Source organism: Onychostoma macrolepis, chromosome 15 (assembly GCF_012432095.1).
Source record: "Onychostoma macrolepis isolate SWU-2019 chromosome 15, ASM1243209v1, whole genome shotgun sequence".
NCBI lineage: Eukaryota > Metazoa > Chordata > Actinopteri > Cypriniformes > Cyprinidae > Onychostoma > Onychostoma macrolepis.
This window is the reverse complement of record NC_081169.1, coordinates 26,903,646-26,920,203: the sequence shown is the minus strand read 5'-3', so window position 1 is coordinate 26,920,203 and position 16,558 is coordinate 26,903,646. Positions and strand designations below refer to the sequence as shown.

The window sequence follows — 16,558 nt, the reverse complement described above, 5'->3', positions numbered from 1 at the left end:
AACAGTGCAATATTAACTGCACCAGCAAGATTTTCTGAAATGAGGTTAATAAAGAGTGATTTTTGTATGATTTTTTTGTATAAATGAATGTATTTAGGCTGATTCGGTGATGCTAAATAATATATATATATATATATATATATATATATATATATATATATATATATATATTAATAAAACCAGTTATTTAGATGTTACCTTTTTTCAGCATAATTCTCCTAAAAAGTAAAAAGAATATAATTACTTAATTCAAATGCAGTTCACGAAGATGAGGACATTTGTGCTAAAAGTTTGATTGGATTCATAGTCTTCAACAGCAACAAAATAATAAATGGGGAAGAATTTTCTTATTCCATTTACATGTTGCATGTTATTTTATTTAGTTTTTCCTTGCTGTCGGCAATCATAACAGACCTTTTTTTTTGCAACCAGTTGAGCAACTCTGCTTTACATGTGTCACGTCTTTAGCTTGTAAAACTGATACCAGGAGCCTTCAAAGAACCGCATAATGCATCATGCTGGCTATCATATGAAAGTGTGTGTATTAATTCTGATGCAAGCCTCCTGCGGCAATCAAAAGCAAGAAAAAAGCACAAACCTACAGGAAAAAAAAACAAAAAACAGATGCAGTCAGACTGGAGGGGGTCAATACTATATTGAGTTTAAAAGCAAACAAAAATAGCTTCAAGGGAAAAGAAAGAGATGGACAGAGAGTGACAGGAAATTCAAAGCACAGAACCGGCCCGTGTGTGTGTGTGTGTGTGTGTGTAACTCACTCAGCTGAATCTGGTTTTAGACAGAGAAGCCGTCATGCACAGATCATAGGAAATGTCTGGAATTCCAGAAATGTATTTTGATTCTTTACTCCTTTTTGTGCATTTTAGTATTGAACATGCATCTAATTCCCACACTGACCTAGGTTTTATTATATTGATTCATTATATCAATGAAACAAGTGAACACGCGCACTAGTGTTGGGGAGTAACTACATAAAAGTCATAGTTTTTATGTTGCGTTGTATTGGAGCAAAAAGTCTTACAAGCTGAGGTGCTTTCTTAAACTCTCCTCATTTTAGTAATCCAGTAATGCTTGGAAGTCTGATTCATTTCAGAGAATCTGTTTATTCAGATGATTCATTTCAGTGAACCAGTTCAATTCAATGATTCACAGATTTGAATCTGAATGGTCTGTCAGATTCAAACTGAACTTCACCAACTTCAGTTTAAGTTTATTATTAAACAAGCAAATTTAAGAGCAGATTTATATGGAAGAGTTTAAATGATAATAGAATGAATAGAGTGTTGGTGTTGTTAATTAAAGGAAAACTGTTAAAAATTGCATTTATATTTCTACATTTAAGCAGACACTTTTATCAAAAGTACATTTTTGACACTTTTATGTCAAAGAGCAAACAATATTCATACTATACTATGCCAGGCCAGATTTAATCAAAGATGAAATCAAATAAAATAGAATTATTATATGGAAATTTAAACACAAATGAAAATGACAAATGTTACCTTGGTAACTAACTGAAATAAGTTTAAGCTGAAATACTAAATTACTGAAAATAAAACTTAAATATAAATTAAAGCGGAAAACAATTTAAAATAACAAAAGCTAAATTACTAAACAAAATTACTAAAACTAAAATTAAAATGAAAACTGAAAACATAAAAATAAAAACTATAATTAATAATTTGTTAATAAAATCAGTAAATAATACGATAATAAATAAAAACAAAAGAAACAATTACTCAAAAATTAACTAATAAATATATTAATAAATATTATAACAGTATATAAATAACTCTGACAATTATTTAAAACTTATATTCTAAAAACTTTACCACAGTCCAGCAGTACAGTCTCATAAAAATGGTACAAAACTGTTATCGTTGCAGTACACTTTCAAAAGGTACAACAGTTTTTTTAAAGTACTAATATGTACCTTTAAAGTACTAAAATGTTACATTTAGGAGTAAATAATGCACCTTTTAGCTTTTGTACCTTAGGGTGCTGTCCCACTGACAGCTTTTTTTCATGAGAGTGCACAGAAAACACTGCAGAATTTTGTGCATTAGCTTCCTCGAAAGTGCACAAATTGGTAACTTGTAAATATGGCTTTGCTCCCTGGTGGACCACTCTGAAGCCTGACCATTTTCATGTGCAAAATGTGTCCGAGACTAAAACATTTCCAGATCTCACCCTGCCATCCAGGCTTGCAGATGGGTTTGACGTGGATGTGTACGACAGCGTCCTGCGCCGCTCTCTTCTGACCACAGTCGAATGCCGTCACATGGATTTTATAATGTGACTTCTTATCAAAGCTCAGACTCTCTGTGTTCCTGATGTTACCTGCACACAACCACACACATGTAAATACAGACAGAAATGCTGTTTGCATGTGTTTCTTGTACGTTTGTGCGCTAACCGTTGCGGTCTATAGCGAAGGCTGTGTCCTGAGAGGTGATCTGGTAGTTGCAGATCTGGCTGTATTGTGGAGAGCAGTCCTGGTCTGACGCCTGCACCTGCAGAATACTGTCATACACTTTGCCCTCCGTCACCGAGCCGTGATACTCCAACTGACCGAACACGGGAGAAAACTCGTTCACATCTCCCACCTGCACATGCACCGCAGCCCTGAGAATGAGAGAGAGGTTTTTATTGCTTTTTCATTGTCCAGGAGACTTCATGGAGAAAATTAACTCACCCTCAGGTCATCTAAGATGAAGATGTGTTTGTGTTTTCATTGGATCAGATTTGGAGAAATTCAGCATTACGTAATTTCGAGGGGTGAGAACCAGAAGGGTTCATAAGTGACATTTTTGGTGAAATGGAAATGAAAGCTCTTAATGAGCTCTTTCTACTGGCAAAAGTACTGTCATCCATGAGTGTGCAAATTTTTATTATAAACAATTGAAATCAGTACACAAAGTCAGATCAAACTATGGTAAAATTAAAGTTGGTGAAATGTCACTTTTGCCCTTCTGGTTCTCACCCCTCGATTTGCAGAGCAATGCAGTGAATGGGTGCCGTCAGAATGAGAGTCCAAACAGCTGATAAAAACATCACAATAATCCACAAGTAATACACACCACTCTAGTCCATCAATAACCATTTTACGAAGAGAGAAACTGCATGTTTGTAAGAATCAAAACCATCATTAACAGGTTTTTAGCGTGAAATCATTGCTTCATGCTAAAATGTGAGTCATATGCATAATATTGCTTCTTATCTATAAAAGTAATCTTATCTGAACCAGGGAAGAAATATGCACAGGTCAAACACTGTTTAAAAGTGAAAATGGTCCAAAATAGGTCTAAACAAATATGTGGGTGGATTTTAATCTGAGAGGGCAACAGTGGATGGACATTATTATGGATTATAGTCTCATATTTTGGTTTCACTTTATTTTGATGGTCCCTTTAACACATTCTGTTGACTGTAAGTAACATTGCACCTACATTTCTACTAACTCTCATTAGAGTGTTAGTAGTGTATTAGTTGACTGGTAGGGATAGGGTTAGATTAAGTTGACACATTCTTGCAAAGTTACTTACAGTCAGTAGAATATCTGTTGGGAGACCATCACAATAAAGAGTTAGCATATATGAAGCAGACAGTCTACTAATACTCTAATGAGAGTTTGTTGACATATAGTTGCTTGCAACATTACTTAATGTCAAAAGAATGTTCAAAAGGGACCATCAAAATAAAGTGTTTCCCATATTTTAGCTAGAAGCGGCACTTTAAAGTTAAAGCATCTTAATGATGGATTTGTTTCTTACAAACATGCAGCTTTTTGCTTCTCAAGATGTTAACTGATGGACTGGAGTGGTGTGGATTACTGTGATGTTTTTATCAGCTGTTTGGACTCTCATTCTGACGGCACCCATTCACTGCAGAGGATCCGTTGGTGAGCAAGAGATGTAATGCTACATTTCTCCAAATCTGTTCCCATGAAGAAACAAACTCATCTACATCTTGGATGGCCGTAGAGCGAGCAAATTTTCAGCAAATTTTCATTTTTTTTGGTGAAATATTAAATGTTTCTCTCAAATGCTGCTGATTGCAGAATTTAATACTTTTAGCAAATCGTTTGAGTGAGTTTGAGACATTGTATTAAATTTCAAACTTGATAAAAGTCCCAAATGAGATCATATTAATTTCATTTTTATTTTAGCATTATTTATATACCATTATACTATTCATTAATTTTTATTTTTATACTTTCAGCTTTAATTTTCACTTCAGTTTGAGTCTGTATGTGCGATCAATGGGGAGACATTTTAAATCTGGTTCATGCCTCTTCCATATGTGCCAGACATGGCCTATTGCAGTGTAAAGTGCTCTACAGAGCTCATTTAACAAATGCCAAACTAGCAGAAAAATGTCCGGATTGGAGTGATGCTTGTCATCGCTGCAAGCAATCTCCTGCCAACCATCTTCATATGTTCTGGAATTACCCTTGGCTGACAGACATTTGGTCCAATGTATTTGATACACTTAATAATGCTCTTGACATAGACTTAGACCCTAACCCCTTGACAGTTCTTTTTGGCATTTCCTCGAGACCTGATTTGACAGTCTCATGCTGCCAGGTCATCGCCTTTACTACTGTTTTAGACGAGCTATTCTCCTCAAATGGAAACATGTCATCCCCCCATCGCATGATATGTGGATCCGAGAAATCTTTTGCTGTATAAAACTTGAGAAGTTAGGATTCTCGCTTTCAGGATCTCTCAAATCTTTTCATAAGACCTGGAAACCTTTTTTAGATCACATCAAAGACTTACTCTGTTCTCCTGATACCAGCGCTAATACACATTAATTAACTTCTATTGGAAAGAGGGAAGATTGATTCGAGAGAGAAATGTTCATTTATTTTTATGTATCTGTTTATAATATTTGTTTATTTAATATATGGTTTAGTTCCTTTTTTATTTTATTTATTTATTTTCTTTTTTTCTTTTGGCTTTATATTCAAATGTCTTTTGGGTGGGTTTATATTGAGATGATCTGTAATTTCTTATTTTTCACTGCATACATTATGTATGGTCTTGTTAAAATGCCAAAAAAAAAAAAAAAGAAAAAGAAAGAAAACTGTCATTTTATTAGTTTTTTTATTTATTTTATTTTTTAACATTTATCTTTAATTTATTTCCATGTTAGTTTTAGTTTCAAACATTTTAGTGCTTCAGCTTATTTTATTTCAGTTTTTCAAGTTTAAGTATTTCATCTAATATTTATATTTTATTTCAGATTTATTTTAATTAATTCATTTCTAATTTTCTAATACTTCAGGACATGTGTCTCCTCTCTAAATTCCTTCCACTTTCCTTCTCTACATATTTTTATAAACCTATTAAAATAGCGACTATATGTCAGGTTGCGTTTATCAGGAGAGGAGCATGGTTGGCTGCATTTTATTTAGTGATTTTATGGAAACTAATAATAGCGCACCACAGATTTCACTGCTGAGTTAAATGCGTGTTTTTAGGGGGCCTGCCAGCAACTAAAGACCATATGAATTGCATCTAGAATGAAAATTTTCAGGTCAACGGTCAAAAACTAATAAAAGTAAGAAGTAATAAATGTAAATAATCAAAATAGCCTGCTGCTTTAGAAATAACACTAAACTAACTTTAAAAAGAACTGACAAGAAGAGATGATTTTTATTCGTGTCATTTTGACTAAATCAGATTTTAAATTTTGCATTTGCCAATACAGTCACCTGTGCTGCAGGTCTTCCAGTGATTTTTGCGTCTATAATTATATTAATCTATGAGAAGTTATTTGTGGTCCAGATCTAAACTAATTAGTGTTCTCTGATTTAGGAGACTTATTCCCAAGATAAAACGCTTCAAAAGTTTCTACTCATTCTCCATCACTGTCCAGGAGAAGCAGCGAACATACTAAAGAGATCTCGTTTGTGATTTCCCTCTCCTGCAGGTCATTATAAAGTCTTAGAAAAATCTTCAGGGAGAGAAATATATTTAAAAAAGAAAGAAAAAAAAAAAAAAAGGGCCTCCAGGTATCCTCACGGCCAGTCTTGACACACTTTTGCGAGCTGAAAATACCAAAATAACAAGCTTGCATCATTCATGTCAAAGACAGCATAAAAAATGAGTAATACTTTGCAAAGGGCAACAGCTCGTCTGACAAATGACAGGATTATAAACACCCCTGCTAATCTGTGTTATAATGTTAAAAACCAGAACATACCCAAACACATTTATATATGCATTAGGCATGAAATCTCTAGTAAAGCAGTGTGATTTTGAAGCTTTACTGCCCTTTAGAGTCTAATATCTCACTTTAATCCTTTATCCGTGTGTGTGTGTGTGTGTGTGTGTGTGTAGTATCATAGATCCGAGCTGTCAAAGCCAGATACAGTAATCCTGTGTGGATTAAAGAGATACAGAGTAATGAGGAAGGTCCCTCTTTCTCTTTTTTTTTTTATTTTCCACGGTTTCATCACTAACCTAATTTCTATCTCACTCATTCACAAATGTCTTTATGTCATTTTGTTTCAAAGGACTTCAGTCAGCTCACTGCATTCACTCTGTTAAAGCATCTTTATGTGGATATCTACAGGGAAAGAGAAGTGTCTTTGGCTCGGTGAGTGTTTGCAGCTTTCAGTCTGAAGGTAAACAGGTGCAGTGTTCATTAGCAAGAGCTCTTAAAAGCTTTTAATGCCTGAAGGTCAGACATCTGCTTTTCATAGTCAGTACTGAGATAAAAAAAAAAACACAAAAAAAAACTATTCTTGAAATACTGTATAGACACTAATGTAAGAAGAAGTTTCTTATTCTAAACATACAGGAAAATTATGAAATATTTTTAAAATTTAAAATAACTGTTTTCTATTTGAATATATTTTAAAATGTAATTTATCCCTGTGATACAAAGCTGAATTTCCAGCATCATTACTCCACTCTTCGGTTATTATTAGTTATTATCGGTACTCATTTATTAATAAGGGTTGCCTTTACTATCAATTTTGAAATCAGTTTTTACTTAATATTTTCAAACAACAACATTTATTTGAAAATGAATTTTTGGAATATTATAAATGCCTACTGTCACTTTTAATCAATTTAATGCATCCTTGCTAATTAAAACTGTTTATTTTATTTTTTTTAATTATACTTATCCTACATTTTGTAATAGTATTGTATCATGGTTTCCATGAAAATATTGAGCAGCACAACTATTTTCAACATTGATAATAATCGGAAATATTTCTTAAATCAGCATATTAGAATGATTTCTGAAGGATCATGTGACACTGAAGACTGGAGAAATGATGCTGAAAATTCAGCTTTGCATCACAGAAATAAATTACATTTTAAAATATATTCAAATAGCATTAAACATTATTATGAATTTATAATAAAGTTTCACAATATTACTATTTTTACTGTATTTTTTAGTCAAATAAATGCAGCCATGTTGAGAGACTTACTCAAAAGACATAAATTACAGACGCCAAACTTTTTTATTTAAAAAGTTTCAACTAGCAGATGCGTGACTTAAAGGACACAAAAACAGGGAAGTTCTAAAAGTAGGAAAACAAAAATCTTCAAAGAAGAAACTGTGAATAACAGAGAGAGGTGAGTCGAGCACGGATGAATCATTTTAAAAATAGTTCACCGTGTTCCTTCCAGTTGAAAACATCACAAACATGAATCAGACTGAGGTGGAGAACATGCATTTATTCAAACACACACTGACTTGTGTGATCTCTTCTGTGCATGTCCCTCCAGTCCTGTGCCACAGTCGTGAGCTTGAATGATGAAGGTGAACTCTCTCTGTCGCTCGCAGTCGATCGGTCCACGCGCTCGCAGACGGCCCTCTCCTGACGTGCGGTTCAGAACCACAGCCTCGAACGGAGCGCTGAGACCCTGCACGTGAAAGCCACAGATTTCACCTAGAGAGAGAGAGAGAGAGAGAGAGAGAGAGCAGACGACAGATTAAGACTTTTCTCTTTGTAACCTCAGGGTTATTGCTCATTTTAATCCCACAAAAGCTTCTCAGTGAGAAGTTCTAAAGATGGACAAACTGTTCACTTTTTTACTTTTTACTGTTTTTTATTCTCCATTTAAATGCCAATATAAATGGACATACACTGTTGGCCAAAAGTTTGTTATAATATGTTTTTGAACAAAGTCTCTTTTGCTCACCAATGCTGCATTTATTTGATTACAAATACAGCAAAAACAGTCATATTGTGAAACATTATTACAATTTAAAGTAACTGTTTTTTTTTTACTGTAATATATTTAAAGTGTAATTTATTCCTGTGATGCAAAGCTGAATTTTCAGCATCGTTACTCCAGTCTTCAGTGTCACATGATCCTTCAGAACCAGCACATTCTAATGTGCTGATTTACTGCTCAAAGAAACATATATTATTATCAATTTTGAAAAGAGTTTTTGCTACCTAATATTTTTTGTGGAAACGGCAACACATACTAAAATATATACTTTTATTCAGCAAGGATGCATTTCATTTATAATATCACAAGACATTTTATAATATTACAAAAATTTCTGTTTTAAATAAATGTTGTTCTTTTTACCTTTTAACAAAGAATCCTGAAAAAAAATGCATAATGGTTTCTACAAAATTCTTAAACAGCAAAAACCGTTTTCAACATTGATAATAATAAGAACCATTCGTAATAATTGAGACCTAATAATAATTAAGCAGCAAATCAGAATATTAGAATGATTTCTGAAGGATCATGTGACACTGAAGACTGGAATAATGATGCTGCTGAAAATTCATCTTTGACTCACAGGAATAAATTACATTTACAGTATATTACAAAACAGTTATTTTAAATTGTAATAATATTTCACAATGGTGCTGTTTTATCACATTTTTGATCAAACAAATGCAGCCTTGGTAGCATACAAGACTTTTAATTATTCCAGGCTTTTGGCCTGCGGTTTAACATTTGACCCTCTAACTCTATAGTATCAGGCGTGTTGTGTTTTGTCTTGTGTTTCCCTGTGTATCCCTGTGTAAGAAGATTAAAGTCTGTTTATCACAATTCTCCTGCATGCGCCACGTTCCTTGCTCCTTGCTCCAGCACAGTAGCATAACCGCGACATAGCACTCTCTATTTTAATTCTATTTTATCTATTTGTTTTCTTTTTTTCTTTAGAAAAAAAAACACTTGACCCTAACACTTGCACTCTTTATTCAATTTCTATTCTAACTACTTGTTTTCATAAAAAGAAAAAAAGAGCTTCTAACACTAGCATTTTCTATTCTATCTACTTGTTTTCTTTGTATTTATTATAAAAAAATTACCCTCTAACACTAGCATTCTCTGTTATTTTTCTATTCTATCTAATTGTTCTCTTTTTATTTATTATAAAAAAAAACCTTGCAACGTGTACAGCGTTAGGCTAACCGAGGCTTGTCACAGCACTTACATATTATTTCTCTCTTGTTGGATTTGATTGCTTCTATTGTCCTCATTTGTAAGTCGATCTGGATAAAAGCGTCTGTTAAATGACTAAATGTAATGTAAAATATCTATTTGACGTCCACTTATAATGTTAGTCAAGCTGACATTACCTCATATGGAGGTCATCTTGGCTAGTAAGAAACCACCTAGCAACCACCTACAACAGCGTAGCAACCATGTAACACCACAATAAATGAGCAGCATGATCCTAACAGCCGCCCACAATGCAGATGAGTTTTGCATGAGTTGAACATCCTCACTTTTGGTGAAATCTAGTTATTAAAATGAGTGTGTGTGTGTGTGTTGTGTAAAACAGTGCTGCTGTCCGGCACAGATAAGAGTATTCTCCATCTCTCCTCTCTTTGATCTTCAGAATAAACCCACATATACAAAACAACAGAGAGAGAAAGAGCCAGAGAGATGGAGCAAAAAGCAGCAATCCCTTTGTTGAATAATATTTCACAATCTTTCATTGGCTATCTCTGTGCATGCGTGGATGCATAAGACTAAAACAGAATAATAGTGCATTCATGCATTAAAAAAAGAAAGCATTCAGAAGTATGTGTGGGTTTTTTCAGCTTTGCTTTTATCAAATTCACTGACACTGGTAGCAAGGGGGCCTTCACACAGCATGTGTTCTTGCATTTATTTTGCGCTATTTTTTATTTGTTGGTTTACTTTTTTTTTTTTTATAAATGGCAATTTTGTTTTAATTCTCTTGTTTTTTAATACATCCTGTGCATCAGGAATAAATTGATTCCTCTATTGAAAGTCACTTTGGATAAAAGCGTCTAAATGCATGAATCTAAATGTAAGTGATGGACGTTTTTATCGCAAGCTTTATCATCCTGAGGGGGTATATTTTGCAATACTGATGGAAAAATCCACATTATCTTAGAAATAAATTAGTAAATGGACATGAAATATTAATTTAAGTTGAATTATTTTTTTTATTATGAGAGACAAAAGAGACTGTGGAGTGATATGAGGGATATGAATGATGTTTTCCTGAGAGCTGTGCAGTAACACACAATAGTATAGAGGATGTGTAGTTTGGACATAAACAGACCCGTGATGCTCAGTATCTGTGATATGTACAGTATATATATATATATATATTCATGCTATGCTCTATAGTCATAAATATGGCTGTAGAGATGAACGTGACAGCGTTCGTTATGAAGGTATGAAAAATCAGTATGGAGTGCATGAATTGAAGGCTGGATCACTAAAAGGATTCACACACACACACACTGTATGTCTGTGATTGACATGCTCTCCAGTATTTCCAATAAGCTGTCAGCTGAACACAAAGCTCAGAGAGAGAGAGAGAAACCCCTTGAACAATAGAATTCCAGCCTATATCGTCTCCTCCAGTCTTCCTCAGACAATCTGTTTCTACTCTCACTTCTTCTCCCAATGCATTACCATCAGGATATTCTTTAAACCAGTGTCTCTCAACCATTTTCACTTCAGAAAAGACTGTTTTCATACAATACCGATTTAATGTAATATATAAGTATTAATATCTAATTTTAAAGTTTTATGATCTTTAATATGTTGTATTTATATACCTTTTTATTGGTGTTGGTTTATATATATGGTGACTGAACCCAACACCAAATAACGGGGTTATTATTAATTAAATATACAGTTAAATTAGATATAGATGTATATTTAGCTGCATATACTGTAATAATATGCATAATGATTCATGTAAAAATGCTGAAAAGGAAACTTGGAAAATTGTCAGTTTTGGTTTCTAAACATCCTCACGCTTCTTTCTGCAGTCAATAATTTACAACACAATGCAATTAATGTATTTTTTGCATCTAATGCAACTAATTTGTTTTTTTTTTTGTTTTTTTACCTTTTGATGTCTTCTTCATTTTTTATTGAGGTTAAGGGCATTTCATTTTATATGTTGCCATCTGTCTAATTTAACTTGCTTCTAATTTAACTTGAGTTTGATGGGACATGCAACCTTAGACATCAACAACAAACTACTTAGCAATGCATGATTATTAGCTTTAGTTGCTTCTTATTACTTGCATTTATCTTTTTTTAATCAATACTGACCTGTAACCCATTTACATTTGGAGCTTTGTTTAGTTTTCAAGGCATAATTTTGGTGCATAGGCCTTTAAAACAATCAAAAACAGTTTAAATAATCTCCAAAGCTGTGTCTGAAACTACATGCTTTGCTTCTCAGTTAGGCGATGCTTTTGTATGGTTGAAAAGAGTCTGTTAAAAAGAAAATGCTATTAGCAGACTAGATGATTTTTTTTGTATCTATTTGTTGTTTTTATGTTAGGTATATTTTTAAATGTCATGTACCTTGTTGTGTGAACCTTATCAAAGATAATAAAGCTTTATTGAATTTAAAACCACCTATAATGAGTTTTCAGATATGGACCATACTATCACATCTAATGATGTAGTTCAAATGAGCTTTTGAAATAGCCAAACAAACATGAAAGGACTACAGTCTGTATTTTTTCATGGAAATATATATATATATATATATATATATAAAATTTATTAAACCTTCCTTTGACACTATTATTCTTTCTGAATTGCATGCAAAAGATTGTAGAATTGCATTATTAGCAGAGGACATGTCTATGTCTACAAAAACTGACTAAATGAATGTATGAGGTTACGCAGACATTGCACACTGACACTGAAACCTCTGTATGTTATTTGGACACAGCCATACTATAGTGTGTCTCATTTACAGCCATGTGTTTGATCAGTGTTTACAGGCCGCCGTAGGCAGCTGTGATTTACTGTCCATCTTAGAAACGGAGTGTCTTATAGACCTTCAGGGAGTCGTATACGTCTGCACTCACAGTGACCCCTCACCACACACACATTACCGAATGCTGTCTTTTATCATTCAAGTGCCTAGTAGTGAGCGTTGACATGCTTTCTCTCCTTCCCTCTGTCACTCCCGCTTTCTTTCAATTCAATCACTCATTCCCCTTCAGTCTCTTGTCTCTTTTGATTTGAAACAAAACAACGTGAGGTTTCCTCCATTTCTAGTTCTTCATCTGACAGACAAAACAACTGTCACAAAAGTATATATATATATATATATATATATATATATATATATATATATATATATATATATATATATATATATACACACACACACACACTTGTACTTATATATTAATTTGTTATATAAAAATAATGTTATATAAACATAATACAATTATTATAATAAAATATTATTATATTTTGTATATAAATATATTATAATATATAATTTTGTAATATTTTTAATTAAATCAACCTATGACAATGTTTTTTTAATCATAAAAACATAAAGTCTCCTTTGTGCCCACCTAGTAGCAAATGGTTTATTTTAATTTTAAATAATATATTAATATATTATGTTAGATATATCAAAATACCATAATGTAAATTATAATAAAATATAATTTTTATATTATTTTATTTCATATATGAATATATTATAATATATAATTTTACAATATTTAAAAATAAAATATATCTATTTTTCACAACAGTGGATTTTCTTATCAATTTTTTATTGCATATTGCACCTATCACAAAACATAATTTTCCTTTGTGCCCACCAACTGGCAAATGGTCAACTTTATATTTTAAAATAATATATATACTGTATATATTAATATATTTTATAAAAAATGTATAATATAAAAATAATATTATTTTATTTCATATATAATTTTATAATATTTTAAAATAAAAAAATACATATTTTTTTCAACCAATGACAATGACAATTTTTAGCCATTTTCCTTGCATATTGCACCTTTCACAAAAACATTGTCCCCATTGTGGGCACCCACTGGCAAATAGTCTATTTTTCATCTGTAACAGCATTTTTGCTCTCATTTGGCACTTAATAAATGTTATTTCCAGATCCTGGTGTCTTAAAGTGGTTAAGACACATTTCAGAAGGACTACATAACTTCCATCTATGTATTCCTTCTGAAACTTCAGAATAGCTGGATTTATCCTCTTTTATAACCATAACTGTACCTTTGGTTTATACTGTCTACACTGTTATTTATTTTAAGGTAAAGTTCTTTAAAGCATTTATGACTAAAACCTATCAAAGCATTGCTTTGCAACTACATGATGAACCTTGCATTTGATTTTGCGTTCACAGCAACCTTTGACTTTAAGAACCTCTGGCTATTTTCATCCACTCAACTCTCTATAAACCGTTGCTCCGTTACAGCGTTCTGCTCAAATCACTGGAGCATTACACCCATCAATTATTCAACATGTTGTTTTGTAACCTGCCAGCAATTACCCTCTTAACAAACTCAATTTCGCTTCAACATAAATTACGCCCTCTTAATTAATTACACTTCATCGGTGGTTGCTGGAGAACCATTAATCACACTTTATATTTAATTACATTTTATAGGTACATTACCTGTAACACACATTGAAGACAGTTTGAGTGTCAAACAAAACCTATTTCAATCAAACACGTGTTTCTGCATGCATGGAGAATATTTTCTTGGTTTGGTTTGGTTTGAAGCAGTGAAGTTGAAGTGCTATAAACTTAACAGCGTTAAACTTCTATAGTTCATATATATATATATATATATATATATATATATATATATATATATATATATACACACACACACACACTTGTACTTATATATTAATTTGTTATATAAAAATAATGTTATATAAACATAATACAATTATTATAATAAAATATTATTATATTTTGTATATAAATATATTATAATATATAATTTTGTAATATTTTTAATTAAATCAACCTATGACAATGTTTTTTTAATCATAAAAACATAAAGTCTCCTTTGTGCCCACCTAGTAGCAAATGGTTTATTTTAATTTTAAATAATATATTAATATATTATGTTAGATATATCAAAATACCATAATGTAAATTATAATAAAATATAATTTTTATATTATTTTATTTCATATATGAATATATTATAATATATAATTTTACAATATTTAAAAATAAAATATATCTATTTTTCACAACAGTGGGATTTTCTTATCAATTTTTTATTGCATATTGCACCTATCACAAAACATAATTTTCCCTTTGTGCCCACCAACTGGCAAATGGTCAACTTTATATTTTAAAATAATATATATACTGTATATATTAATATATTTTATAAAAAATGTATAATATAAAAATAATATTATTTTATTTCATATATAATTTTATAATATTTTAAAATAAAAATACATATTTTTTCAACCAATGACAATGACAATTTTTAGCCATTTTCCTTGCATATTGCACCTTTCACAAAAACATTGTCCCCATTGTGGGCACCCACTGGCAAATAGTCTATTTTTCATCTGTAACAGCATTTTTGCTCTCATTTGGCACTTAATAAATGTTATTTCCAGATCCTGGTGTCTTAAAGTGGTTAAGACACATTTCAGAAGGACTACATAACTTCCATCTATGTATTCCTTCTGAAACTTCAGAATAGCTGGATTTATCCTCTTTTATAACCATAACTGTACCTTTGGTTTATACTGTCTACACTGTTATTTATTTTAAGGTAAAGTTCTTTAAAGCATTTATGACTAAAACCTATCAAAGCATTGCTTTGCAACTACATGATGAACCTTGCATTTGATTTTGCGTTCACAGCAACCTTTGACTTTAAGAACCTCTGGCTATTTTCATCCACTCAACTCTCTATAAACCGTTGCTCCGTTACAGCGTTCTGCTCAAATCACTGGAGCATTACACCCATCAATTATTCAACATGTTGTTTTGTAACCTGCCAGCAATTACCCTCTTAACAAACTCAATTTCGCTTCAACATAAATTACGCCCTCTTAATTAATTACACTTCATCGGTGGTTGCTGGAGAACCATTAATCACACTTTATATTTAATTACATTTTATAGGTACATTACCTGTAACACACATTGAAGACAGTTTGAGTGTCAAACAAAAACCTATTTCAATCAAACACGTGTTTCTGCATGCATGGAGAATATTTTCTTGGTTTGGTTTGGTTTGAAGCAGTGAAGTTGAAGTGCTATAAACTTAACAGCGTTAAACTTCTATAGTTCACATCTATCTATCTATCTATCTATCTATCTATCTATCTGTTTTAATTAACATTAACATCTAACATTAATTATAAATTAATATTAAATTATAATATTTTTAAATATATAATATTAAGTATGATTTCTTTATCAATATTATAAATATATATGCATAATAAGTTACCCTGTATTAATGTACTTTCAGTGATGGGTGAATTAAAAAACAATGTAATTTATTTTAAATTATTTATAAATACATTATTTATAAATAAGTAATTATTAATTAATTATACACAATAATAAAATTTACCAAATATTATACAATTATTTGTAAATAATTACAAATATTAAATTGTAATACTTCTAAATATTACAAAATAGTATTTGTTTTAAAATATTACAAGTATGAAGAGTATGAATGTATTTTTTTCCACAGATGCCAATGATGGGTGATTTCAGAAAATGTCATTTCTTTTACTTAAATTTTTATTTTAATTAAAAAAAATAAAAAATGAAATATGTAACATAAATATATTAATATATATTTTTGTCCCTGTAACAACATAATTATTTAGCTTGTTTTTGGTGGTTTAATATGAAGAATAATACACTCTTGCTCTGTATATTTTTTTTATCAGACTATAACCTAGAACCCCTTTATCCTTTCTTTCTTTCTTTCCGTTCCTCTCAAGGGAATATATTATGTACACTAGTTAATTAATTTTCTTGTCAGAATACAGTCAGGGATGTTTGTGTAAAGGTCACATGTGCCAATAAATCACATGAAAGTATATGTTGGGGAAGATGTGAACAGATGGCATTTTTAAAACAACATAAGCAAACATCTAAGCTTCAGTATCAGTTCTGCTGTGGTGATATTGGTGCTTCCGAACAGTGGAGATGCACAGATGTCACTGTGTGTGTGTGTGTTTCTTATTGATATCATTTTGGTGTCTAGCAATGTTCTGAAAACTCAATGCAAGGTAATTTT

At 31.6% G+C, this 16,558-nt stretch overlaps 1 protein-coding gene across 2 annotated transcripts in view; it reads right to left on the bottom strand.

Moving 5' to 3' along the window:
• Positions 1-16,558, bottom strand: part of clstn2b (calsyntenin 2b) — a 56,479-nt gene that overhangs the window by 28,958 nt on the left and 10,963 nt on the right. For both annotated transcript variants that reach the window (XM_058744527.1, XM_058744526.1), the window contains 3 exons: positions 7,741-7,936; positions 2,435-2,643; positions 2,209-2,358 (listed from right to left, as the gene is read on the bottom strand). In XM_058744527.1, coding sequence (XP_058600510.1) covers positions 2,209-2,358; positions 2,435-2,643; positions 7,741-7,936 — 555 coding nt within the window. The remainder of the gene's footprint in view (positions 1-2,208; positions 2,359-2,434; positions 2,644-7,740; positions 7,937-16,558) is intronic.